At 52.4% G+C, this 26516-nt stretch overlaps 1 protein-coding gene across 6 annotated transcripts in view; it reads left to right on the plus strand.

Moving 5' to 3' along the window:
* The first annotated feature begins 13132 nt into the window (after nt 1-13132).
* Nucleotides 13133-26516, plus strand: part of COL13A1 (collagen type XIII alpha 1 chain) — a 64200-nt gene continuing 50816 nt past the window's right edge. For 4 of the 6 annotated variants that reach the window (XM_084290527.1, XM_084290532.1, XM_084290531.1 and 1 more), the window contains exons 1-5: nt 17700-17810; nt 18238-18264; nt 20848-20898; nt 24660-24695; nt 26117-26143. In XM_084290527.1, the coding sequence (XP_084146653.1) occupies nt 17790-17810; nt 18238-18264; nt 20848-20898; nt 24660-24695; nt 26117-26143 (162 nt within the window). In that variant the 5' untranslated portion in view covers nt 17700-17789. Of the gene's footprint in view, nt 15389-17699; nt 17811-18237; nt 18265-20847; nt 20899-24659; nt 24696-26116; nt 26144-26516 lie in introns of those variants that run through there. The other 2 variants (XM_084290528.1, XM_084290530.1) reach the window with 2 other exon arrangements.

The raw sequence follows: 26516 nt of genomic DNA on the forward strand, positions 1-26516 counted from the left end.
GGGCATTTCCTTGGGCCTGCAGCAGGTCTTTTCTTCTGGAGGCCGAGCTGTCCCTAAGGGTTCAGACAGGCGAATATTCTCATCTCAGCGTGCACAAGTCCTGGTGGCACAAACATTAACTTCAGCGGTGCTTATATGTTACAGCCCAGATACTATAGCCCAGCCCCAGAAAAGCCTTGGCTGTTCGGTTCTGCTTTGTCCTTTGTCTGAAAAAGGCAATAAACTCTTCCCCAGACAAGGACATGGCGCAGAGAAAGATGTTGAGGATGAATTGTGCAGGAAGCACTGAGATTTTGGAGGGCGGAAAGGGCGCGCAGCGCTGCTGAGGAGCAAGTACCCCCATGGTGGGCTCCAGCCTGACACGGAAGGAGAGCATTTGTGGCCAGGCTGATTCATGACAGGTGATGGTCCCACCGTGACCTTTGCTGTCCCGACCAGAGCACATCCAATTAATGGGTCTGGAGGGGAATGGCCCCCTGCACGCAGCCCGGGGCCCGACAGGTTGCCTGCAGGGCACCCGCGATGCCGGCGGAGGGCTGCAGCAGCGAGCTTCTGCGTATTTGATGGGTTTGTGTACAGATGTCTGGTGGAAGTGTTTACACCATTGCGTGCCTGCGCTTACAATGTCTATGGTACATATGGGCATAAATCAGCGCCGTGACAAAGCAAGGCAAAGACATCCCAGCTGGCTGGGGAAACCCCAAGAGCACGTTGCGCTGCTACTGTACGCCGAGGGCTTTGATTCAGGGCGAGCGCTCTACCAGGCTGGAGGGATTTTTCCCAGGCCTGGGCTGCGTGCACATGGCCGGGCTGCTTTGCGTCAGCCGCTGACGCACGTCCGGGCCCCACGAGGCGGGTCTCGCGTGTGCTGCCCATCCCGCCAGCTTTGTGGCGGCTGGAGGAATGAAGGCGAAGCACGCCGGCCGCCAGGCTCGACAACACAAAGCGTGGGCAGCCTGTGAGGAGCGCTGAGGATACTCAGGGAGATGCTGCAGGCAGCAAGCGGCTCGCTCCAAAACCATCCGCGAGGGGATTTTGGCACTCACGTTAGCTGCCGCCGCGTGCCTGAGGGCCATGCGGAGGTACAAAGCGGGCTGCTGGTGGTGGGGATGGCTGTGCTCAGCCTCCCCGTGACTGGGCAGGGAGTGGGGTTTTGCAGCAGGGCTGCAAATGCCCAGGAGGAACTTTCTTCGAGGTGTCAGCTTTCGGCGCAGCGATACCCGATTCCCTCTCTGCTCTTCCGGGCATCCGCCTGCATCTTCGCCGGCCGCGGGGAGCGAGGGCCAGGCTGATCCGCTGGTGCCCGAAGGCTGTCCCGGGGCGAGGATCAACAGGAAGAGCGGAGGGGCGGCTTTCCTCCCCCCGGATCAACTTTCAGCCCCCGTGCCAGCCTGGGGGCCGCAGGTAGGGCCGATGGGGCAGGGGGAGAGGTGGCGGTTTAAAAAGGAGAGGTTGCATCATGCGGGGCGGGCAGCTTCGGGAGGCAGAGCTGGTGGAGGCAGAAACCTCATCTGCTAAACACATACCGCCCGCCTCCCCCCCCCGCCGGGGAACATTCAATCCTCTCTTTGATGGACGTCCAAGAAAATACTTCTTCCACATCCTAAACTTGTTAGCACCAGTTAATCATCTTAACCTTCTTCCCCTCCGAACACACACTCCAATGAGTTTCCCATCGCTGGCAGCCGTTAAAGACACAGCCACGCTTTTCGCGCCGGCCTTCGGAGGCGAGCGTACGGCCATTAATTATTAAACATCCCCGCTGTCCCCCAGGTGGGGGAGACGAAGCTGTGTCAGGTGCTGAAGCCACTTCAAAGCGACCATCGGGTGCGTTGCTTTGCGGGGATGCTCCTGACGCAGCTCCTCCTCTCCTGGAGCTGGACCGAGCTTCTTGACGAAGGTCCCACGTTGGGCAAACGGCCGCGAACAACCCAGGACCCCACTAAGGCTGTCGAGGTGAGCCAAGGAAGCTTTTCAGCCCCGAGGTGGAGGTTTCTCCTCTCAGCTCCTGGAGAATGAGTGTAGGGAGTAGGTGAGCAGGACTGAAAGCGTGATGCTTGGTCCCAGCTCGTGCTGCAGCTGGTTGCTGGGGATGGCCACAGGCGGCACAGCTCCGTAGCGCTTTGCCCTCACTCGGTTTTCCCCGTCCCAGCCCGTGTATAACCCCAGCTGAGGGGACTGCAGGTCCCTCTTGCTCCCCTCCTCGCTGCCGGGCTCACCATAGCTCGCACCCTGCTTTTCCTGGCACGTGTCTCTGCTCTGCTCTGTGCTTCCTCTCTGACATTCGTAAGCATTGTGAAACATAAGCGCTGGAAAACATTTGCCTGCACTGGAGCACTGCTCCAATGCACCCCAGATTAACGTCACGAAATGCCAGCAGCATGACAGTTGGAGGGCTGGGGAGGTGCGCTCACGTGCGGGGTGTGTGCCCTGCTGCTGGTTTGGGGCAGGGGCTGTGGCACAACGTGATCTGCAGCTGCCTGCCCCACGGGGGCTGCAGGGTGCCCTGCTGACCCCCTGGTTATCAGGTCCTGCTAACTGGGCCTCCAAACTTCATTTCATCTGGCTGTTTCTTCCCTTTCCCATCTGGAACCCCCCTTGTTGTGTTTCTTTGCGCTTCCCCCAAGCTAGCTCCCCTTTCAGATAGGGGAGAGGCGACCCCCCGATGCCTCCATCCCCTCTGCGATGCCCGCAGCCCTGGCAGGGCAGTGATGCGCCCTTTGATGCTGTCCCCCTCTTGCATCTGTGGGTTTGGGAGGCAGCCCCCTCGCACGGCCTCCCCGGACTGATTCACCCCCCAGCTCTCCCAAACGTGGCCGGGGAAATTCCTGCTCTGCTCTCTCGTCCTGTTCCAGCCCGGCTGCCGAGGCTCCCTGTCTGCTCCTTCCTCATGCGATGTCTTGGGCGAGCAGCATCGTGGCTGGACCGCGCAGGCGGGTGGTAATTAAATCAGTGTATTCCCCGGGGGGGCGGCTGATTAACAGCACATTTTCCCCACGCTGGGGGGCTGAGACACACACGGGCAGTATCAATCCATCGCTTGCCTCACTCCTCTCCCTTATGATGTCTGGGTTTGTCTTTTTTTTTCTTCTTCTTCTTCTTCTTTTTTTTTTTTTTTATCCTTTCTTTCAAAGGGAAGATGAAGATTATATCAGCCCAAGTGGAATCTGAGCTGACAGGGCTTTGTGCGAGGGACTTGTTTATTATGGTTCGGTATCGCTCCGGGCAGCTATGCTGGGACCACCCAGCGATCCCATCCACACCAACTCCGCTGTGCGGCCGGCCCAGTGGCAGGTAGAGGGGATGCAGGCGGTGCTGAGCTTTGGAAAAGGTTTTTTTCCGAGGCCAGACCTGGTTCTGGGATGCTGCCGGATCCCAGTGGCTGCTCTTTGCTTGTCCTCCTCCCCTATCATCAGCCGCTGCTGTCCGAGGGAGGAGATGTTGCTGGAGGCAGCGGCAGCTGCTGGGAGTTGTGTGTTGGCCCCGTCCCTAACAGAGCTGAAGCACACAATGGGCCGGGATTTTTTTTGTTTTGTTTCCATAATTTATTTTCTTAACTATCGACTCCTTTTAGAAATATTTTGGCAGCAAAGTGGGAATGGTTATATGACCCCAAAAGGCAGCGCACAGATTAACTACCCTTTAAACACTACTGTATCCCAGGTGAAAGAAGGATTGAATCCCAAAGTGCTCCCCAAAGCTCACGTGTCTGACACAGCCCTGGGCACAGAGCAGGAGGCAAGGCTCAGCCCTCTGCTTGCTGAAGAGCCTGGCCCTGACCTGTCCCAAAGCTGGGGAGAGCTGTGGCATTGCGAGGCCCTGTTCGGCATCCCTGGTGCACTACAATTTACTGTGGGGTTAAAACCAGAAGGAAAAGTGGATAGAAGTGATGCAATGTCCTGCGTTCATCCCTAGCCTTGTATTTCTGCTTACTGCCAGTTCATGTGCGTGGTGATCTCTTGCTCAAGGAGTGTGCCTGTAGCAAGTATTTTTTTTCTGGGGAAACAGGAGGAGACAGGGATTGTTGGCTGTGGCTCGTGACTTCCTCTTGCCCTGAATTTCAAAGGCATCCTGGCTTGCCTCCCGTGCTTTGCCGTTGCATTAACCTGGCTTTTAATGGGAAGGGGTCCTGGAGTTGCTTGGGAAGGTGTTGGGAAGTAACTCTCAGGTCCTTTAGGAAGGGGAGCTATATATAGCCTGGCTTCTGGATGTGTGTGGGGCAACTGTGGCTTGATGCACTTTCAGCCATTGCCTTATTCTCTGGGGGTTGGGGGGTTCTCCACATGCCTTCCCCAGCAGCAAACTGCTGCAGACCTCGGTCCTTGCTCCTCCTCTTTAAGCTTTTTCTTTCTGGAGCAGTGAGGGCTTGCTGTTTTGGGAGGACTCCGAGCTCTTTGGCACCATCTGAGCAGCCCCCCTGATTTTTTCTTTTTGCCAGATGTGCACCCCTTCGGTGTGTGCATACCACCAACCCCTGGTACTTTGGAGAGGTTTCTCTCTAAATATAACACCCTTTGTCCTTCCTTGTGCCCTCAGGGCACTTCCTTGACGCTGAGAGGAAGAGCTTTTTAGTGACTGGTTTCTAAACTGAGTCGGTTTTCCTCCAAGTAATTTTTCCTCTGTCCTAGGGGAAAAAAACTCTTCCATCTTCATTGCTCCCTCTTTTCTTCTTGAGATTATCAGGAGATCTCTCACTACCTTAAAGAGTAGTGTCCTATATGGGTAAATAAGAAAAAATCTTTTGGCCTCAAACAAAATGGAGTTTCTGACAAGTATATGCAGCAATAAAACCTGTGCAAACGTACTCATCGAGCCAGACCCACAACCGTGAGAAGACGAGAGAATACAGGTGCTTTCCAGACCGTGCTCAGCAGGGCGGCAGCAGTTGCTTGGGATTATTTTGTGCTTTTCCAGTCCTATTGCTCTCCTTATAGTGTGCACAGTGCAGAGCATCTGGTTTGGGCACCGGAGGCGTCGGCGAAGGGATCTGCCTGTCAGTTCATCCTAGGTAAGGAAAGTCCTGAATCCTCTTACTGCTGTTAGCCAGCACGGGTTGTCTCCATCTGTGCGTGTAGCCCTGGCCTGGCTCCTTCCAGGCAGAGCCCTGCGCAGGGGTAGGAGCCAAGCTAAGCAAGCCTCTCGGTGTTTGAGACGTGCTAAGAAAGCATCAGCTAGATTTAGATGAATGAAGGAGTACCCTCCTCTTCCTGTGCAATAAAACATGCTGTGCAAACCCGCTTGGGCTCAGAAACCCCATCGCATTTTTCCTTTTAAAAGGACTAGCATCAGCCCCACTCTCCTCCACATGCTCTGTTTGGAAACAAGGCAGCACATCAGGAAAGAGCCTGGAGGAAGAATTTATGGTGTCTCTAATTAGCCAGTTTGTTCCATCCTTGAAGAAGAGGATAACGAGCGACAGGGATGCATTGCCGGCCTCTGGAGGAAGAACGCTGTGGCTAGGCTTGTGTCCAACTGCTGATAGGGTAATTAGTGGTAACTGGGAGCGATCAATCATCTCGGGTGGAAAAACGTCTCGGTTAAAGGAAAGACCCTCCCAAACATTTTCATAACTCAAAAGGGTGTGAGACAAGGTCTGGAAGACAGCACTGGCAGTCCACGAGGTATTTGAGGAAGGAGTCTATTAAAAGATGAACCGAACACAATGGTCTTTTGTTCCTCCCCGACTAGGTGACAGAATTTGCTGGTACAAAAGTTGCAAAATATCTTGGAAGGGGGAAGGAAGAAGAAAAAAGCAGATGGAAGAGAGGGAAGAAGAACAAGAATTAGGGAAAAAAGTAACAGTTAGTGCACCGTATATTAAAATGAACGGCTAATTGCAAAAATGGCGTAGGAAGAAAATGAATCTACGCAATCTGACCAGTAAAAGGTATCATTTGCATTTTAAGTACATGATCAGAGAATGGATTTAAATAATTATTAGCTGCAGTAAGCTCCAAATTTCTACTGTTCCCAGACAACCACATTATGAGAGAGATTGTAATTTTCAGCAGGAAGTAAAAGTGCAGAGGATTTTGTTTTTCTCTTTACCCAGCCATGATTTACTTTGGCCAGTTTTTCCCTGTGGTTCTTTTCTAATTCTGCAGCTCTCTGGGGAGCAGGACTTGTACAGGGCCTGACCAGGCACTAAAGAAGCAGTCAGCTCCTCAGTGGAGAAATTTCAGAAGACTGCTGAATAACCAGTTGCAGTTTTCAATCCAGGTTTGGGTCTCCAGAGCTTTCAGACACCATCTACCATATTTCTGGTGCAAAACAGGATGTGATGGAGGATGTGAAGTGGACAGAAAGACGATCAAACATCTACTCTGCCAAGGGTAGGATTTTATTGGAGTGGTAGCCTTTGGCACTTGCATGGGTGTCTTCAGACTATGAGGTACTCATGTCCAGGTCTTTGAGGTGGACTTCAAAAGTGCAGTAGGAGCAAGAGAATTAATGTGTAGGACCCCTGGGGAAGGAGCTGAAGAGACTCTGCAGTCTGGCAGGGAACTGCTGCTAAAGCTGTGAGCTCAAACCATCCCAGTATGAAGTGTAGAGGAAGGGATCAACTAAAGAAAATCACAAACTCCTCAACGAGCTGGTTTCAAGACAGAAGAACGTGAGGTAGGATGGTCAAGGACACCGAGACAATGCTGAAGAAGTTGTGGGTGAAAAGGAAACTTTCCTCAGGGGAGCAGGAGAGTGGGTCCCACTGGACACCAAGCACCTGAGCTTCTTACAGAAACACTGCAAGAAACCTCCAAACCCCTGAGGGCTCGTGGAGAAGTGATGTTTGGGAAGAAAAAGGCAAGGCAGACGTGGTGACGGGGGACTCAGTTTCCCTGTGTGATCGAGACCCTGTGGATAAGGTACGTGGACACCAAGTCTTCTGCCTTTATCAAGTCATCTGCCACTGACGTAGGCAGCAAGCTGATGGAACCACCAGCGACCCAGAAAACAAGGCTGCTGCAGAGAGACTGGAAAAATTAGGTTTTGTTTAGTCTAAAGGCAAGAGAAGACTGGGATGGGGATTAGAAGAGCAGGCTTTGAACATGTAAAAGGTGACCACAAAGGGGAGAGAAATAGAAAAAGGCTGTTCTTCACGTCTGCTATACATCAGGGAGGTCATCAGTTGGCTTAAACAGCAACACTGGAAATTTGGGGTAGCCTCTAAGAAAGATAATAAATAGGGCCTTATGAACCAGGGCAGGAATGTTCCCTGGACTGGATCACGAGGTAAGAGTGTGGAGTCTCCAGCCGCAGAGGACAGCAGCAGGTTAGAGCAATATTTGCCCACGTGGGTTAGGTAGAGGCCTTTTTCCTTGGGTTGCTTTGAAGATGTTCCCTCCTTGGTTTCGCGTCCCTCTCCCACCCCGGGAATCCTTTCATCTCTGCTTGGTTTGCTCAGGGGAGGAAGGAGGGGAAGAGAAAGGGGACAGCCGAGAGCTGCGGTTTGCAGCTGGCGGTTCGCAGGAGCCCAGGGGCACGCAGGCTCTGGCAGAAGGCGGTGGCACAGCGAGCCTGCTGCCATCTGCTTTCAACATTTTCAATCCAGGGGTCCGCACCACTACTGGAAAACCCCAAGGGGGCCTCCAGATCCCGAGCGAGAAACCCCACTGGGCGAGCTGACCCCGGGGGCCCTTCCCAGCCCTAATTTTTCCACTTTCTGCATTGCTAAGTGCTTCAGCATGGCAGGGACAAATGCGATTGTTCACTGCTTGGAAAGAGCTTTTTGCCCCGTGGCTGCCTGCCCGAAACGAGCATTGTTCTGCCCTTTCCATCCCAACATCTCCCCCAGTGGTGCCTGAGGTGCCGCGATCGTCTCGGGTCAGCCAGCGTCGTGTGGGCCGCCTGCTCTTGGCCCTTTCCCACCCTTTGTTTTCACGAGGGGCTCCCACGTGTCTGCCAGAATATTTGTTTGGCTGCTGCTGATCCCTCGCTTGTGAGCACTTCAGACTGCCCGATGGGCTCGCTGAGGTCATGCCAGCAGCCCGGATTTTCCTCTACAGGCTCTGGAGGCTCCCGTTGCACTTTTAGGCGCTTCTTGAGACAAGTGGATGCTCAGAGGTGCAGCTTGAGTCCTTGACTTAACTCCACTATCGGACCCAACCTTCTGGTTTTGAGACTGCTGTTTAACCACTTCAATTTCTCCAGGAAAAATTAACAACTTTTCCTGTTGCTCGCTTTGGACACGGCTTCCCATGGGCTTCTCTCTAGGTCTGTGCTTGACGGCTCCTCCTCGGGTGGTGCTGGTGGTGCACGGGGCTGCTCAGAGTGCCTGAGCAGTGACTTCTGTCCCCAGCAGCTGCTGATATCGACTGCCGAGGCTCGGTGATGTCATGGGCTTGATTTCGGAGGCCAGCTCGAGTGACTGGCATAACCTGGTGCCGCGGCTTAGCGTTGGTGGCATTTTTTGGCCGTGAAATCCCGCGAGCCTCTTTGCTGCCCGGCATTGCTGCGAGCCTTTGAAGAACCTCCTGCCGTGCCGCGTGGCCGTAGCGGGGAGGGGGCTGGTTTGGGGACAGGGCGCCTGGCTTTGGGAGGGGCTGGTGCTCTCTGGAGGGAGCTGTACTCCCAGGTGGCTAACACCGCCCGAAGCATCACTTCTGGAGGCTGTGCTGTGGGAAATCACCGCTGTCAATTATTTTTTCCTTATTATTTTGAAGGTTTCAGTTGTCTTTAACTTAGAACTAAGACTGTTGAATTTTGGCAAGTGTTTCCCATTGTTACCTGGCAGGTGCGTGGCATTTTTGCCTCCTCATTTGTGCCCCGTTGGGGTCTGCCTGCCCTGAAACGGGGGAGCACCACGCTGCAAACGAGGGGCTCCCTCTGCCGCCCCGGGGCGAGGTTGTGCACGGGCTGCTGACATTTCAATCAGCCTTTCATAACTAATTGCCTGGCCCACAGCTATCTCGTTATCAATTAACAGTCCCGAATGTCAGGAAGTAACTGGATCCCTCTAACGCGCTAAGGCTGCCTTCTGGCTCTGGGAAGTGGCTGGATTTCCTCACAGGGATGGATTACATGTTTACATCTCCCCTCCTGCTGCCGTGTGGAGGGAGATGAGATCCGAGGAAGCGATGGCAATGTCTTCATGTCCCCTCCCTACCCTCCCGGTGTCGTTTGTGCCTTGGAGTGGGAGCAAAAAATGGTTTGGATGTGGGTTTTTGGAGCAGGCACCCACGCTGTGGACGCTGGTGTGCCTGGCTCCAAGAAGTCAGGGGGGGAAAAAAATGAAGCAGCAGCATTTAAGAGTGTTTTAAACAGCCACTTTCCCAGATGTTGGGAAATGCCCTTAAATGGCTGGGACAGTTTTAATGATCCTATCAGTTCCGAGATCGTTGCCGGGGGATATCTCTGCCATCAGCAGAAGGTCTCACACCACGCTGACCCGCTCTCGTACTGTCCGGTTTTTAAGCTGCGATATGCCGGGACGTGGGACTTTCCAGATTAGGATAAATATGAGCCTCTTACAAAACTAAGCATCCCCTCTTCTGGGCCCGAAGAGGCCACAGCTCCGAGGGTGGCTTTTTAGCTCTTTGTGTGGCTGAGGGAAAAGGGGTCACTGCAGTTCTGGTTTTGATAGCCGCTGTTTGAGCTGGCCACAGGGGAGGGCGAGGGAGCAGAGGGCTCTGTGGCACGGCCATCCCGTTCTTTGCAGGTGTGCCCCCTCAGGAGGTGCAGTGAGGTGGGATCGTCCTCTCTGCAGACCACGGCTGCTCCTTTTACCCTCGCAGTCTCCAGGAAAGCAGAGCTTCTTTAAAGAGAGTTTCTGCCTGCACAAAAAGCAGCGCCGCAGAGGAGGGACAGTGCAGATGGTGCTCATTTCCAGAGGCCACATGTTTGGAGGGACCCCGGGTACCCCCACAAGGATCCTTTGTTTTCTTAACGCTCCTTTTCAAAGGTGCTCTGGAGGTCTCCTCTTTGCAGGAGGCTGCTGCTTCCTCCCACTCGTCCACTCTCCACACCCCTCCGTCCCCCGCTGCTCGCCGAGCGCCGCAGCTGGATAAACAGCGATCGCCAGCGCTCGCAGCCCTGCGGTGCCTTTCAGCGAGAGTGCCGGCACCGAGAGGCGCTTCCTGAGCCGCCCGTCGTGGGCAGGAGGCCGCCAGCTTTCTGCCCTTCTCTGCCAGCTGTTTATGCACAGGGGATGGAGCTGATCTCCTGCACGGCGCTGCTTCAGGCTCACCCCCAAAGAGCCTGCTAGAAGCAGGGCAGAGGAGGAGCCCCCGCAGCTGTGATCTGCACTCGTGGCTGTCCAGGCTGTTGGTTCTGGGGAGTCCTTGGTTGTCCACCACCGCTGAGCCCTGTCCTGTTCGGGGGCACTCAGGCCTCGTTATGTGCTGCTCCTCCAAACTGGCGGGGACTGCAGGACCTGGGGGTGCGTGGCACAGCCAGCCTGGGGAGCTCTGCCGGGCTTTGCCCAGCTGTTAGAAGGCTCCTGCTTCAACTCGCAGGTCTGCTTGCTCAATTTATGAGGTCGCCACTGTCCCTGGCGCAGAACAGGGCGGCTCTGCCTGAGCCCTGACCAGGGGCCAGCCCAGTGCTGCCCGGGAGAGGCTGGCTCAGCCCGGCTGCTGGTGGCAGGAGCAGAGGCATGGGGGTCCTCTCCCTCCCTTGCCCGCTCTTCCCTCTAATGTGCGTTAAATTACTCGTTGTTGTATTAAAGGCTGAGCCTCTCTCGAAGCTCTGCTCGGCCTTCTCGTTAATCACCATGACGGAACATGACAAATCCCCTTTGCCGAAGCATTATTTCACTTGGTAAAATCCCCGGTGCTTTGCAACAGCTTGTCCAGCGGCACCTCCTCCCTCCCTGCTGTCCCAGGGACATCTGCCCTCCTCCTCCCCGGGCCCTCGCGAGGCGACGGTGCCTCCAGGAGTGGCTGTGCCCCAGGGCTTTGCTTTCTCCTGGGTCCCACTGATGCTCCTGACACTTGAAGCCCAGTCCCTGGACGGTCTCTACCCCTGGAGTTCCTGCAGCCAAGAGCGTGTCCCTGCCGCCCACTGGTGCGTGTTTACACAAGGCTGTGCAGCCCCCCTTCGCGCCACCATTAATTTTATAGAGGGCACGTAACAAAGATGGGCCTCCAGTACGCCTCCAGCCTTTGATCTGCGTGGGGTGCTCAGCCTGACGGGCCCGGGGCTGCCGGCACCGCTGATTTACTCAGCTCTGCGGACACAGCTTCTGGAGCAAACACGAGCTGCTGTGTTTTCTCCCCGCGGTGCTGCAATACCGCTGCTGGCTGTGCTGCTGGCTGGCCGCGTTCGGTGTGGAAGGGCAGGGAGAGCTGAGGATTTGCTTGCCGTTAAATTTTTCTTGCGGCCTGAGCCAAGCAGTTCGGTTCGTGCAGCCCACGAGTGCCCCAGAGCCTCGCAGACAGGTAGGCGGGTTATTAAGGGTCTGTCGTGTTGCTAATGGAAATAAAGTCCGCGTGTTGGCAGGCTGCAAGCAGCGACCTTGTGACAGGGCGCTCGCTCCGAAACAGAATCCCTCCAAAAGACTTCTCTCACAGAACTTCACTGTCAGCCAAGCCAGAGTCAGAAAACTCTGTTGTTTTTTTCCTCCCAGTCTGGCATAAGTTGGGATTCCTGAATCTGAGGCTGACCTTGCCCTCCGAAACGATCTCTCTGATCAGAAATCCTTTTGTTGTTTAGACTTGGCCCACTGCTAGGGCAGTGCTGGTGCTGGTGGCAGCCCCACCGAGCACCAATTCTAAATTTGGGTAGAGTTGTTTGTTTTGGGGTTCTCGAGCCTTCTGGCTCAGCTCTGTTGGTTACCAGCAAGGCGCTAAGCTTTTTGTTCTGTTTTAACCAAAAGACAACTTTTTTCAACCAGCCAGGAAGAAAGCTGAGCACAAGGCTAAGAACAGCATTTGACAGTGCAGTTTTAGGTCACCAGAGCTTGATAGCCAAACCGTTTGCCGGCGACACACTAAGTGGGATGTTTCCAGCACAGAGAACATTTGTTCATCTGAAGTCTCCTGTTTCTGTCGTGGACGTTCAGCCAGGGGCGTTTTCAGGATGACGACGTACTCTGCAGGTGCTTGCCGTGACATCCGCCCCCCGTGCAGAGGAGAGGTTGCTGCCTGGTATCTGTCAGCTCGCCTGTTAGACTGCTTAGCCTTACTTCTTGGCACTTTACGAGAGAAAAAAAAAAAGGGAAGAGAGTGTCTAGAAAGTATGGAAAATGTAGAAACCCCTGACAGTTGTATTGTGTGTCTCGCTTCTCTCACAGAGAGGAAAACCACAAAATGGTGAGTTCAGGGGTTTCTTTCCACACACACTGTCTGTCAGGATTTTGAGGAAATTTCTGGGATCCAATGAAAGAAGTGTGCTGTTCGAGCCCGGGTATGGATCGTGCAATGGTTCTGTACAGGGGAGATGCGGTGCTTCGGTGAGGCGAGGTGTTTAGGGGATCTCTTCCAAGAGGGCAGGTTGGCTTCTACGGGAACAGAGGCAGAAGCAAGAAGGAAAACGAGGATGTACTGAAGGAGAGAAGCACCCAACGTGTTTAATTGCTGCAGTTTCCTCATGAACCTTTCCATGCCTTTGCAGGACCACGGATGGCAGATGCATCTTTGCAGCGCAGGGGCTCCCACCTCCCCGCATTTAGCTTTCTTGACCCTGAGTGGAGGGTGGGATGCGAGGGGGAGTCACACAGGTAACGAGGACCCCGTGCTCAGCAGTGTCACGCTCAGGGAGGGCCCTCGGTGTGCCGGGGGACCACCAGTGAAGGTGACAGTGCCGGGAGCCTGACTGGCACAGCCGTCCCAACACGGGGTGTTCGGGGGCTGCCCTGCACTCATGGCGACTGGCAAGTAATGCTGCTGATTGTGGGGATGCCTTAATTAAAGAGCAGAGAGGTGGTAAAAGCGTGTCAGGAAATGGAAGCAGCATCAGAACCAGTTCCCCCCGAATGATAACGATGTGTTTGTCCAGCCATTCTCCTTAGGATTTACTGTATTAATAAAGTTAATTGTTTTTTTTTCTTCTTCTTCTTCTCTGTTTCAGGTCCACCTGTAAGTACCGAACCTCTGTGGTTTTACAAGCTGTTGACAGATTTTGCGGGGCATAAACTGGCAAAGTCTCCCGTCTGTGGTGTCCTTTGCAGTCCGGGTGCCCCAGGATGTCACAAACAGCAAGTACTGCGGGTGCTCAGCACCCGCGTTGGGGTGGGATCCCTCTCGGCCGTGTCGCAACTTCCGAGGGCGAGACAGGGGGATTGCAGGGACGGGGACAAAGCAAACGCGAGGGGCTCAGATATCCGCGTGTTAGCAGTTGGCCCCGCATACCCCAGGGGGATCGGCTGCATGTGCTTCGCATGCACTGGATGCCACACGCTGAACGAGACATGTTTGTGAAAAAAAGGGAAGATGGATCGCAAACACATGGCGCGAGCTGAGCGGCGGGGACTTGCTCCATGCTACTCACCCGGGCTTGCGGAACTGTTGGGCCTTCAAGTATAGCTGCATAACTATCAATTTCAGAGGAAAAATTGTGTTGACAGCTTCCTTTTCAAATGTTAGCTAATGCAAAACCTCAGCGCAGACGATTTAGGCTTCAGGAAAATAGCTAGGTTATTGCAGAAGTTTTCTTACAGCTATTAAGAGACCCACAGTGAATCAGAAGAAGCAATGTAAGGAATGAGGCCATGTATCAATATCTCTCAGGATTATAAAGAAATGCTATATTGTCTGTAGCACGGTCCTTCCAGAGGAAATGGGTTATATTCCTGTACAATAGAGTAACTATACTCGGTTTCTGTGAAGGAACATGAGAAGTTAAACATACGGTAGTCATCTTTTGTCTGTTCATGCAAAAATGTCTTAAACAGTTTGCAGATGACGTTCTGAGGAGAAGTAGTTGCTGCACAACCTATTTTCCCCTTTCATCAAGTCAAAATGCTGTAGACTGAACTCCCACAGATATATGAGCGCAGCCCGATTTAATGGCAACAATCTTCCAAAAAGTTGCACCTTCCAGGCCAGAAGGTCTGAAAGCGTTTTACAGCTGGAAGCCCTGCTCCGTGCAAACCTTCAGCAATCATTGATCCCAGGGGCTTTCAGCACTGGCCACTGAAGTGAACGTATTTCAGCGTTAGCCTGTGGTTTCTGAGGGGATATCGCATCTCCGGAGGGGGCTGCAAGCGGAGCCCCAGGCAGGCACATGTCGATGCTAAAAGGATGTGGCACAGCGTTGGTAGGGGAGTTGGCACTAGATGATTATATTGCTGCTGAGGGAAATTGGGGAGGAAGCAGTAGGTCAGTGCAGACGTCTCCTGGGGAGCAGTCCGTGCCTTTGCAGGGCGAGGAAGACACACACTCCAGGCTTTCTTTGCAGCAATAAGGGTTAGAAACTTAATATCATAATGAAAGATTGAAGTCTGGCCACACATGGGACCACCGGAGAAGTGCTGACAATATGCGCTACCGTATCCTGCCTCGTTGCGACCCCTGAACCTGTCTGTGCACGCAGACTTTGAGGACAGGCCGCGAGGAGAGCTCCCGCCAATGGAAATAACAAGAGGAAGTCAGGCAGACCGAGCGTCTTTAGCCAAAGTGGGATGTGTCTTGGGCTAGACCCCAAAGCGCTGAGGACCTCTCGTCCCTCTCCCGGGTTTCTTTCCCAGCTCGCAGGAGACAAGATGCCAGGTGGTAGGGCTCAGCCCCTGGTGCCAGTGTTGGCACCTCAGAAACGCGCCGAGCCCAGCCTGAAGTCTCGGCCAGCTGGGGGAAGAGCCAAGGAAAAGGATGAGCAACGCTCCCGGGAGCAAAAGGAGCCTCCACGCTCTCCTCTTGCCCAACAGACGCTCCCACCAAGTCAATCAAGGCTTTGGTGAAGGCAAGGGCAACCCGCAGTCATGCAAGAAATTTGGTGAGATCGGGACTAAAAAGGGGCGAAGGAAGGAAGGAAATGATGAAATCATGCAATAGGCCTGAGGTTCCCGGACTCTTTGGCTGTCTGGACCACATCCGAAGGAAAAGATCCTCTCATGGACATTTTCCCTCCCGTTTCTGAACATGCAACATTTCTGTGGCAACTACAGCAATTCCATATATGAAAAATTAATATTTAGCAGATGGAAACTAAGGAGCAAAGTCAGAGCCCTGTAATTAGCTTGTTCTCCACGGACTTGCAGATACCTTGGAGCCCGTACGGAGAGCTGTGGGTAGAGCCACGCCGAAAGGAGAGAAAACTTTACAAACAGGAGATTAGGAAACCCAGGCAGTCAGAGCTGATGGTCAACAAGCTGTGGAGAGATTTTTAACCATCCTGTTTCCTAAACACTGGTGATTTCTTCTCTTTATGAAGACCTCCATTCAGATTTTCAAGCTAACTTTCACTTTTTCTGTGCATTTTGTTTCAGGGTCCTACAGGAAGACCAGGGCTTCCGGTAAATACTCCCTTCTTTCATTTTTTGTTGCCTCTTTCTGTCTGGCAGTAATTCCATCTCCAGGGTTTGTAAGCAGGGAGAAGGTAGAGGTCTCACACGTGGCTTGTAACAGGTCCGGGACTGTAAGAGCTTTGTAGGGCCGGACTTAAGGGTAGTGTAGTCCTTATGAGCCTTCCCACGTTTGGGAACCTGCTTCTGAAGATGCCTTTTTCAGTGTGAAGGCCCAGCTGAAGAGGTGCAGCGTGCTGTATTCTTGCTGATGGGGCTGGTAATTGCGGCGGGATTTGCAAGAGCTAAGTCACTGTGGTACAAATATGAAAGTCCATAATACCTGCATCTGTGATGGTCATGACCAGGGAAGGAGCACAGGGTTTGGGGTCACAGCAGCTCACCTGGTGACGGCAGCAGCTGCAAGGGGCAGTTTCCCAACGAATGCAATGCCAACTGTGCCCCCTGGCTCAGGACAGAGGCTTCGTAACAGAAACAACAGGGGATTTGTAACTGACCTCCATGGTATCGTCCACCCAGAAGCGCTCTTTCCTGGCTCCCCGTCACAGCCAACCTTTCCTCAGAAACATCTGGCATTTATTTGCTGTCCTACCGGGAGCTCCCCCTTTCACTGAGGTTGCTCGGGGGGCTGTAACGCTGCACAGACACGGCGCAGTCACGTACCGCTCCGGCACCAGGTACTCGCTGGAGACCAGACACAGCTCAGCCCTGACCTCGGGCTCTTCCTGCTCGGGCACCGGCCACGGCAGAGCCAGCAGAAATAAACTCAGCTTTTACCTCAGAGCACAGCTCAGGAGGAAAGCAGCTTTTAAAGGGCTAAAAGCCTAGGGAAACTCGCCGCTCTGCTCTCCAGCAGCCGCTGAGTAATCCCAGGGCAGGATGCTGACACCAGGAGTTTTGCTCGCTGCTGACATGCAGAGATAGGCAAATATTAGCTGGACTGGGAGCCCGCGTAAAACCCTAGATGAAAGCAGTTTCCCATCATCTACGAAAATTATATCAAGCAGCTGCTTAGTGTTTTGTCCATCTGCGAGGGATGTGCTTGCAAAGCAGCTACGGCTTTTCAGTTTGTCCAAACGTGAGCTGTGTGGAAAGAAATGTACCCAAAACTGAACGGCCTCCCTGCTCTGCAGAGGGAAATGGCTGAACTCTCACCAGGTCGTGGCTGGATCCTGGCAATAACATATGGATTTGGGATGCACGACCAAAGGAACCTGTGTGTACAGCCAGAAAAAAAGTGTGTTCCCCTTCTAGAGATTTCAGACCATGTTCACAGACATTGGGACTGGCCCTGGGGAAGGCACAAAGAAGTGGCATCGATGAAGCAGTGTCTCCAGCTGCAGAAACCAGGAAGCTAGGTTTGTGTCTAGGGATGCAGGCAGCCGTGGGCAGGAAAACATCAGAAAATCCCAAATGTTACTGGGAACAGAACTGAGAGATCGTTATCTTGTCATTTTTGCAAAACAGAGAGCAAAAGTGATGTGACCGCTGAAGCCACAGCAGCTGATTGCTGAAAGGATCTTTCTGACTGGCTAGCGGATCTGCACAGCCTTTGGTTTTGGTGACCATTAGTGCAGAATGGGTTAATTTTAAAAAGCAATATATATTTTATTTTATTTTTAATTACGAAGTCAAACTGAACTGCAAGAGGCAGAAATCTGCCCTGTAGGTAAGTGGCTGAAGGAAATTGCCACCGGTGTTGTCAGTGTGTTTACACGGCTCTGTTCAGCGTTGCCTGACCCAAAGTCATTCCCAAACCACTGTTAGGATTGTTCACACCCTGACAATGCGCTGGGAAGTATCTCAAAGGGGTAGAGGACACTGAACACAGCTGCTCGTATGTCTTCTTCCAGACATGCTTTTTCCTGTGTCAGCTTGTTTTCCCACATTATTTTTTTCATGCTTCTGGACAGGACTGTATTCTCAAGTCTAAGAGGATCCTGTTTAAAAGTGATAACTCCATAAATAAATAGCTAACACCAGAGATGACTTTGGTGAAGAAAGAGAAAAATGTGACAGTTGACTACTGCACGAAGCTGGTTCCCTGGACTCGGATTTTATGAAGTGTTGGAAATTGGGATTAGATTTTGTTAGGCTGAAAACTCTTGCATTTTTTTTTCCCTGCCTAAAGTCATCTTATGTCATTTCTATCTGGTTTGTCATATCACAAAGAAACCAGTGGCTTACACAGCTGCCTTGACGGGTTGGGGCACACACAGACGCACTTTTTCTCTAACTTGCTCTCTCCCTCTCTCAAAATCCCCGGACACTTGCACCGTGCTGCTCAGCCGCGTCTGTGGCACAGCTCATTTGTGCAGTTTTATAACCTTGCTTTTGGCCACTTTCCAATTGCCTCTGGTTTTGCCTTAATTGCCAGGGAGACAAAGGCGCCATGGGGATTCCTGGACGGCCGGTAAGTCAAAACCTTGTGCCTTGTCCTCCCCCTCCTCTTCCAACCCCTGAGATTTCGGGGGTCTTTCAGGCTGGCCCTCGGCGGGTGTCAGCGTGAGCAAAGCCGCTAACCGTGGGCTTGCTAACTCACACCACTGCCCGCAGCTGCCCTATCCAAATAACCCTGCCCTGAGCAAGCCCTGTCTGGCTGAGCACTGCGTTTTGGGGCTGCTCACTGCTCGGGCAACCTGGGGTGAGGATGGGGAGGAGGGCTGGGGTGGGAGCTGAGGCCACCCTGCTCACCCAGACCCCACAGCCTGGGTTTGGGGGCAGGGGAGCGCGCTCTTGCCGCTGACGCCTGTGTTTGTGTCTCTTTCTCTCTCTCTCTCTCTCTCTCTCTCCCCCCTGCACCCTCTTGCATGTGGCTGTGATGGGTGCCACTGACGCAGGGACTAAAAGGGCAACCCGGAGAGAAGGTGAGTCGTCTCCTTGCAGCCCACACTGTCCCCAGCTGCTCTCCTGTAGGGCCAGCCCAAACCCCTTGCCACAGCCCTGGCTTTGGGCTTCCGCTCCCCATGCTGCCCCCTTTCCCCCAGCAGTGCGAGTTTATCTCCCAAATTCTTTCCAGGCCACTCAGCCTCCCAAAACACTGCATTTCTTGTTTATGACAATTTACTAACAGTGTAAGAGCTGGCGGGCACATGTAGGGCTCCCCTCAAGGCTTCCTGGGTGTTAACCATTGAGTTTCTTCCCCGCTGGCAGCGCCGCTTGCCCTAACCACCCCTGCAGCTCCCCTCTGCCTCCCAGGGCAGCCCAGTCCCTGGTGCGAGCTGTTGCAGGGACAAACAGGATGGCACGCTCCCGTTTCTGACGTGGTGGGACTTGGCACCCGCGAGAACAATGGGATGGATGCGTTTGGGGTGTGTGAATAACTGGGAAACTGCAGCCAGCAGCAGCAAGGTGTAGGAACCAGGAAAGGGATGGACGTTCACCATGCCAGGGCCATTTGCTGCTCTTGCTAGGAAATAGAAAAGCTCAGCGAGGAAGGGTGAGGTAGGACAGACCCTCTCCTTGCTCTCCAGCTCCTGCTTGTTCATTGGAGCCTGCAAACATTATCTGACAGACCGAGCTTTCACTCTGAATTGCCCACGCTTCCCCAAAGCCCTCCGTGAGGCCCTAGCTCCTTGGCCACCCCAGCTTTGTTTTGCAGAGAGCCCTGCTTGCCGCGGGCTGTTTGCTTTATGGGCTGCTCCGTCCAAAGGCTGCTGTGCCCCGGGCACTTCTGGAGCTGCCTCCCAGGGATGCAGCGTGCTTTCCAAAGGCACGAACGTGGCCTGCCCATCGCGCATCGTGGGTGGCTACGAGCTGGCTGTTTGCTTTTCCAGCAAGGACTTTGCTGTTCTCATCCACGTCCCATCTGAGCTGACACACCAGAAAAGCTCTTCCCCAGCAAGTTGCCCACAGCTCCCATTCCCCTCGAGGCCACCCTTCTTCTGTCTCTTGTGCAGGACACGTCAGTGTCTTCCTGGACACCCAGGTCTTGAGCTGTGGGGAGGAGAGAGCTCAGCTGCTGTGCTGGCAGCTGTTAATTGCCCCGTCTCTCTTACCAGCTGCCCGTTGCTGACTTCTGGGCTTGTTTCTGTGCCCGCTTAGTACAGTCCACGCTTCAATAGAGAAGAAGCCTTGGGCAAATCATGCTGCACTCTCCCCAGCCAACGTTGCAGCTTTAAGACTTTCAGTCAACCCAAAGGAGACTTCAGACCTGGCTGATCTTGGCTGGTTCTGCCTTGAGGATGAAGGCAGTTCGTGCTGCACTGGGGTATGAGTGGCCAGAGGTTATTCCTGCTGGGATCTCCCATATCGAGTCCCAGCTGGGCTGGAAACCAGCCCCAAAGGCTCCATCCAGCCCTTCCCACAGTGGGGCTGGCAGGTTCTTGGTGCAGGAGGGGCTAGACCTCAAGTACTTTTTTGTGTGTTGGTGCAGCGGGGCTGCAACAATTTTCAGGTACCAAAATGGTGGCAGGATTGTTGTCCTTTTAGGATCGGACCCAAACTGGCTCAACGTGATCCATCGTTAATCATACTCCTTGCCTCCACGGCAGAGCCAGTCTCTTCCAGAAACCACATATGAGCAAGCCCTTTATTTTCTGGATGTTCCCCCCCAGCCCTTTATACTGCACGGTATGCCAAGCTGCTTCCACGTGGGGTTATTTAATTTAGACCTAAACTTTTACATTCCTGTCCGGTCATTAAGTCTCATTTGACCTATTCATAGAATCGCTAGCTTTGCAGTCCAAAGACATGGCAGCTTGCACAATCCCTTTCTGCCCTTTCCTTACCCTGTAATAGAGAATATGCTCTTCAGTATGGTGCTATCCAGCCAGCAGTATTGCCTACAAAAGATGTTCTTATAAACGCCCACTGGAGAATATTCAGAAGCTGTGTGTTTGTTTTTTTTTTTTAGCTTATTTTTCCCCAAATATTTTGCCTGTCTGAAGCAGACAGGGTGCTTTACAAAGAGTACAGACGATGGGCAGAAAGCAGTCACTAAAATGGAGCTGCATCTGGGGAGGGATGTGAAAGGTGCCTAGAAAGTCCTGCACTGTGGACGGGACCAGGGACTGAGGCTGAGCATCAGCAGCAGATATTTTCAAGGGGTAAATGCCAAAGAAAAACAGTCATCTCTTGAGCTGAAGCTTGGCCTGACACCATGATGTATTCTAACAACAGCAAGGGTTTCAAGCAATCTTTCACACTTGCAAGGGACAGAGCCTGCAAGTGTTTGACTTGTTTACAGTTTGCCTTGCTGTGCAGCTTCCATTTTAGCTCCAAATGACAGCTCTTCTCCCAGAGTGCAGGGTAAGAGCTGGGGGAGGCCAGAACAGCAGCTGCCTCGTGAGCCCTGATGTTCTCACACCTTGAGCACCCTCATTTAACCTCAGTTTTGGTGGGAATGTCGTTTTCTTTTTTTTTATTTTTTTATTTTTTTATTTTTTTTTATTAAGTATTTTCATTTCTTCCTTCGTTCAGCCCTTTCCCTCTCTTCTGCCTCTCTGCAGGGTGCTCCAGGAGAAGCAGGCATGTCCATCATTGGGCCCCGTGGTCCACCCGTAAGTGGCTTTTTTCTCTATTTTTGACTTATCCAGGATGTGGGCAAGTTACAGGGAAAGACTTAGGAGGGGCAGCGAGACGGCATCGGTGGGAGAGAGCAAAAACCCTGTATAATGTGGTTCTCGTGCTGAGCCATGCTTGGTTTTATACCACTATTATATACTATATATAATGAAATTACAGCTCATGCTCCAGAACAAATGAAGAAGCCTTGCCTCGCAAGGAGACCGTAGTCCTGTGTTTGAAAGGCAGAAGCATTTTTCCTTCTTGAAGCAGGGCCACTACCACTTTTGAGGAGTCTATCCCTTTTTTCTGGCTGATCTCAGCCTTTGGTTTCATTAGCGAAGGCCAAAAGCCCTGATTTTGCAGAAGGGCAGGATCAGGGCTAAGCTGGTGACTGGGAACTTATACAGATGGGTAGATCCGAGTTGTTCAGAGGTCCTTATCAGTACCCAAAATCTTGGAAACTCTTTGTCAGTGCAGTTACCACAATCTTGAAAGTCCTTTTTCAGTCCTTGAAAGTCTGGCTGGGGAGCAGAGGAAAGGCCAGGCAGGATTTTGCACCCCACTCCAGCAAAAGCATCCGCACAAGGAGTCAGCCAGACAAAGCTTTTTGCAAGCGTGGGGTAATAAAAACAGGCCGACAGGACATGAAGGGCTGGAGCCTTGGCGTGCCCTAAACACTGGATGCTTCTTGCTCTGCGGTTCAGCCGTCAAGCCTCTGCTTTTGTGCAGATGCAGCCAGTCCTCCTCACTGCATCCCCGTGCAGCCTCCACCGGAGATTTCCATGAGAAAAGACCCAGAGCCTCAATTCTCTCCCTCCCGCTGGGCACTTCCGATTTTGATTAACCTGTGAAGAGCACCGTCCTTGACCTGCGAAGAGGATGGGCCGCCGGCGACTTTTGTTTCCCAGCAGAGGTCAAGTGAGAGAGACCTAGGCAGCACGAACGCTTGGCTACATCTGGCTTTCCAATTAGCTTTCCAAAAGCCCCGTGATAAGTGTTTCTAACAAGAAACAGCTTTGCGGGGTCCCAGGCACACCTGCCCGGCACGCTGGAGTTTGAGAAGTGACAAAACCGAAGCCCAGGATGTGAATGGGTGCCCCGAGCATTTGCTACCCAGCAGACAGTCCCTCCAGCCTCTGAGAAAGGCCACCCGGCCCCGTGAGCAGATACAGAGGGTAAATGCTGCACCTTTTTTTTCTGTTTTCCTCAAGCTGTAGTGCTCAGCCTCCTGCACAGCGTGGAATAGCAGTGGGAGAGGAAAGCTGGTGGTCCCTGGCACTGTAGGTCCTGCAGACGGGGATGGACACTGCCCTTTTCCTGCAGGACATGCGCCTGGTCTGCAGGACAAATTCTAGTGTCTGTTTCAGTGCTGCTGATTTGCCTCCTTGCCTTTGCTGCTGTTTGGGAAAGCACAGAACACGTTGCACCCTGAAAACGGCAGAAAATGGGGAATGGTACTTAAAATGGGTTTTGGCCTAACCTGGTCAAAGCCCTGAGGTGCAAGGAACGGGGCAGCTCCCCGCTTCCACCCCAAAGCCTGTTGTGAAGATGATCCAGTTTCCAGTGGAGCTGGTGATAGGTCAAAAGGATGGCTGAGCACCGAAGACAAACACGGGAAGCCCGGCCAAGGGGCCACTTGGGAAGACGTGGGATGAGAAATAGTTTCCAGATTTCCATTTGGAGGTTGAAGTTTTCACTTGAGCTCAGAGCTGCTAAACTTCTGGCCGGAGAGGGACAGTGTGCCGATAGTGGCAGAAACAGATGATCTCCACGATTTGGCAGCTCCCAGGATTACATACTTCATAGGATCAACATCTTAAAAAGAAGACAAGGAAAAACAGCTACCCAACAAAAACAGTCTCTTGGAATTGCTCGCTGCTGAACTGTTGTTTTGGCCTGATACCGTGCAAATCACTCTGCCGGCCTCCAAGGAGAGGGAAGCAGCAGTCTGCAGTCTAGAGAGGAAGCCAAATTGCACCATTTCCAGATTTTCTCCTTAATTCTTTTTTTAGCACTTCTTGTCCAGGGAGGCTTCCAACAGGGAACCAAAATTAATGAATTGTGGCTAGGCTCTTCTTGCTTTTTGCCTTTTCAGAAAGCAGCGGTGGACAAATCCTTTAATTTATAGCCTATCTTCCCTCCTGGTCACTGGCCAACAAGACCAGGTGGTTTTATGTGTATCTTGCAATGCAAAGCAAAGCTGACCAAGTTCAACTTAGCAAAACTAAGAAAACAGTGCAAATGTGATTCGGTCCTGCTAGCACTGTGTAGAGAAACACAACTGTTTGGTGCGAGTCCAGGCGCTGTGGTAGGAGCAGCCCTCAGACTGTGCAAAGAGGTTCCTTGCCTTCATTCTCTGCGGGGTCAAATCCCCGCTGAATATCTCTGCACAGGGAGGATGGAGGAGATGGAACCTGAAGGTTTTCCCTCTCCAAGCAGTCTCCCATGGGGACAGAAATTATTTGCTATAGCAAATCTCATCAGCTCCTTGCAGTCTGGCAAACCTGTGCCCTTCTTCCCCTTCCCACGTCACCACGCAGGATGTTAAGGTGAAGAAGCAAACCCTTGCTCGTACCCAGCTCTTTCCTAGGAGACCCTTGCAAGGCTCAAACAGTCCAGTCACAGTATCTCCAAGTGCCTAAGGAAGGCATTTTCTTCCCCAAAATGAAGCTGAGAAGGCACAAGAAAGCTGGGCTTTTTGTCATCGCAGCACAGCTTTTAGGGAAGGCAAGCTGCCGCAGCGGTCGCTCGATGAGCATGGTACAGGATTTACCTCATCCTGCTATTTTCATCTACGTGGCTTCGCTTCCAGATACGCTGAAATCTGGTCCACCTTCCTTCCTGGCTTGGCTCACTCATTTTTTTGTGAAGATTGAAGTCCTCAAGTAAAGTGGTATCTTTACTGGATGAGCAAAGGCCTAGGGTATTTGTGACCTGACATGTCACAAGCCCCAGAAACTGTACAATTATGCAAAATCAGCAGCTAGGACAATTACAATTTTTGTCTTCTTTTTTTTTTTTTTTTTTCCCCTCATGTTTTTAAGTGAGTAAGGAAGCTGCCAGATATGTAGCGAGCTAGTTTGTTTGCTGTACCTGATCCCAAAATGGTAGCCAGCCCTGGCTAGCCAGAAAAACGCAGGGGAAAAGAACTTGGTGCTCATGTTCCTCATCACACTGCCTAACTCTCCTTTTTCTCATAGCTCTTAGAGGGAAAAAAAAAAAAGCAGAAAAAAAAAATCATCTCTTCTCCAGAATTATTTGTGAGGAAAATGAATGCACTGGGACATGCACATTAGGGGAGGAAAAGAGGAATGGCTGTGTTTAGACACCAGTGACCTGCGAGGTTTGTCTTGCACAGAGCAGCACCCTGCATTAAACGCCTCTGGTTTATGGCAGCAAGAATTGCCATAAAATGAGCTCAGCCTCTGGAACGTACTCCAAAAGGCTAGCGTATGGGCTAGGGACACCCGTTTAATTAATGTACAAACTTCAAGGAAACGGCTCGCAGTCCAAGCTGGACCTGCTCCAGCATTTTGCTGGCCCTGTACAAATTGAAGCAGGGATGTCAGATTTCCACTCCTTCCCAAGTCGCCTTCCCCTTGGAGGGAAATCAAATCAGACCTTGGGTAACTCTTCAGAGAGCTGCAGGATAACTGGGCAGAGGCTGAAGGAAAGGTTCCGTAGAGAGGACATGGGGTTCATCAAATTCCTCTTCGGTTCCTCTAAACTGCTCTCTCTGTTTCGCCCTTTCCAGGGACAGCCTGGAACTAGAGGTTTTCCTGGATTCCCGGTAAGTGTAACTGCTAATTTATGGGGTACGTGTGTGCAGTATTCCTAGGAAGTGTCATTAGTGCTCGCTGGAGCTTATCATTTCTGTCTGAGACCAGGGACCTGATCTGATCACTGGAAAAAGTAGCTTTTTCTTCACTTGTTTTTCTTTCTTTCTTTTTTTTTTTTTTTTTCCTTTAAAAGATACTTATGGAGGGGAAAAAAAAAAAAGAAAACTCCGAAAGGAAATTAATTAAAAAAAAAAAAAAAAAACACACCACAAGTGTTAAAATAACATAGTTGAAGCCAGATCTGTTCAGTAAAAGAAAACCATCCTATGAAAATACCACCCAAACAAAGAAAATAACCCCCCAGCTAGGCGAAATTCCAGCCCTCGCTGAGCTTTCAGGTGATTCTGCAGTGCAGCAGGCATCTGTGATCCAAACAGGTCCCACACGATGCAGTTCAGCTGGGGACTGTGAGCTGAACGCTCTGGTCATGCCAAAGAGAAAGGACAAAAAGCGCAGGAAGGGGGAGATTTTTCTCCAATGCTAAGTTACAGATGGGCAAGGGAACGGGAAACAAGCCCAGGAGAGGACAAAACAAATATCATTTCAGCCCTACGGTTGCTGGCAATGCTCTCCGGAGCATTGAGGCTGCTGGAGGACTCACAGGGTTGCTATTTATTCTTGTGCACTTCTCCTGGACAACCAGGGAGCCTAAGGCGAGCACCAACACCCCTGGCGCCCCTGCTCCCGCCAGGCAGCTCAGCTGCTGCTCCGTGTGCCAAAGCAGGTCTGGGGGGGAGACTCACGCCTGGAAAACAGGAGGAATTGGCAGGCTGCAAGCTGTCTGACTGGGATCTGCGGCTCTGCCCTTTGTGGAAAGGGGGGCCCTGAGCTGCCCCCGGGCTGAGGAGAAGCAGATCTCCCCCCAGCCCTTGTGGTCTTTGGCTTTTGGAGCAGCAGAGAGCAAATCGGCACGGCTCAAGAAGCGGCGGGTGGGGCAGTGCTCTGCAGAGCCTGTTTCTCATCAGGCAGTACCTTCAAAATGCTGCTGAGCTGTGTCACCTCTTCCCCGGGACTCTTCTTATTCTATCGTTTGCAAAAATTCCTCTTCCCCCAACGGTGGGTGCCTTTTAAAATCAAAGTCTTGAGAAAACTGTGCTGATTTCCAACTACTTTACAGGACGGAGCAGCAAGAAATGCTGCGGGTTTGTGCAAATTGCCCATGAATCCCTCCTGCCTCCTCGTGTGTCCAGCTTTGCTGCTGCAGTGGGCTGACAGAGAGCAGGTCCCAGCAGGAGCAGTGAGGATGCTGGGGCGGTAGCCAGCTGTGCAGTCTTGCAGCACATAGAGCTTGCTGGGACAGGTAGACAGACACCCCAGCAACAGCATTTCTCCTCATTTCTCTCTCTTTTTTTTTTTTTTGTTTTGATTTCAGGGCCCTATTGGCTTGGACGGCAAACCGGTAAGCAAACAGCTTCTCTCAGGGCTTTGTGCCCTCCCTCCTGCTATGTCCCACTGGCCTGTCTACCTGCCTGCTGCAAAGCACGCTTTAGAGAGGGTAATTTTGCAATGTCATGCACACGCGTGGATTAAAAGAAAATTAGAAGCTTGGCAGGCGGGAGGAGACCACAAATGCCTGGGGGGGAGATGCAGGAGTCAAGAGATGAAGGGAGAGAGAACGTGGCTGCTTTCTTTCTAGGCAGATCTATAAAACAGCACTTTGCAAGAGCATCAGCCTGCCTGCTGCAGGGAAAACACTTTGTTCGGAGTGCTTTGGGTAGGGGGAGTGGTGTCCTCTCAGGTGAGCGAGCGAAGCTGCATGTGCTTGGCGTTGA

The sequence above is a fragment of the Netta rufina genome (assembly GCF_964035555.1).
Source record: "Netta rufina genome assembly, chromosome: 7".
In the NCBI taxonomy this organism is placed as follows: Eukaryota; Metazoa; Chordata; class Aves; order Anseriformes; family Anatidae; genus Netta; species Netta rufina.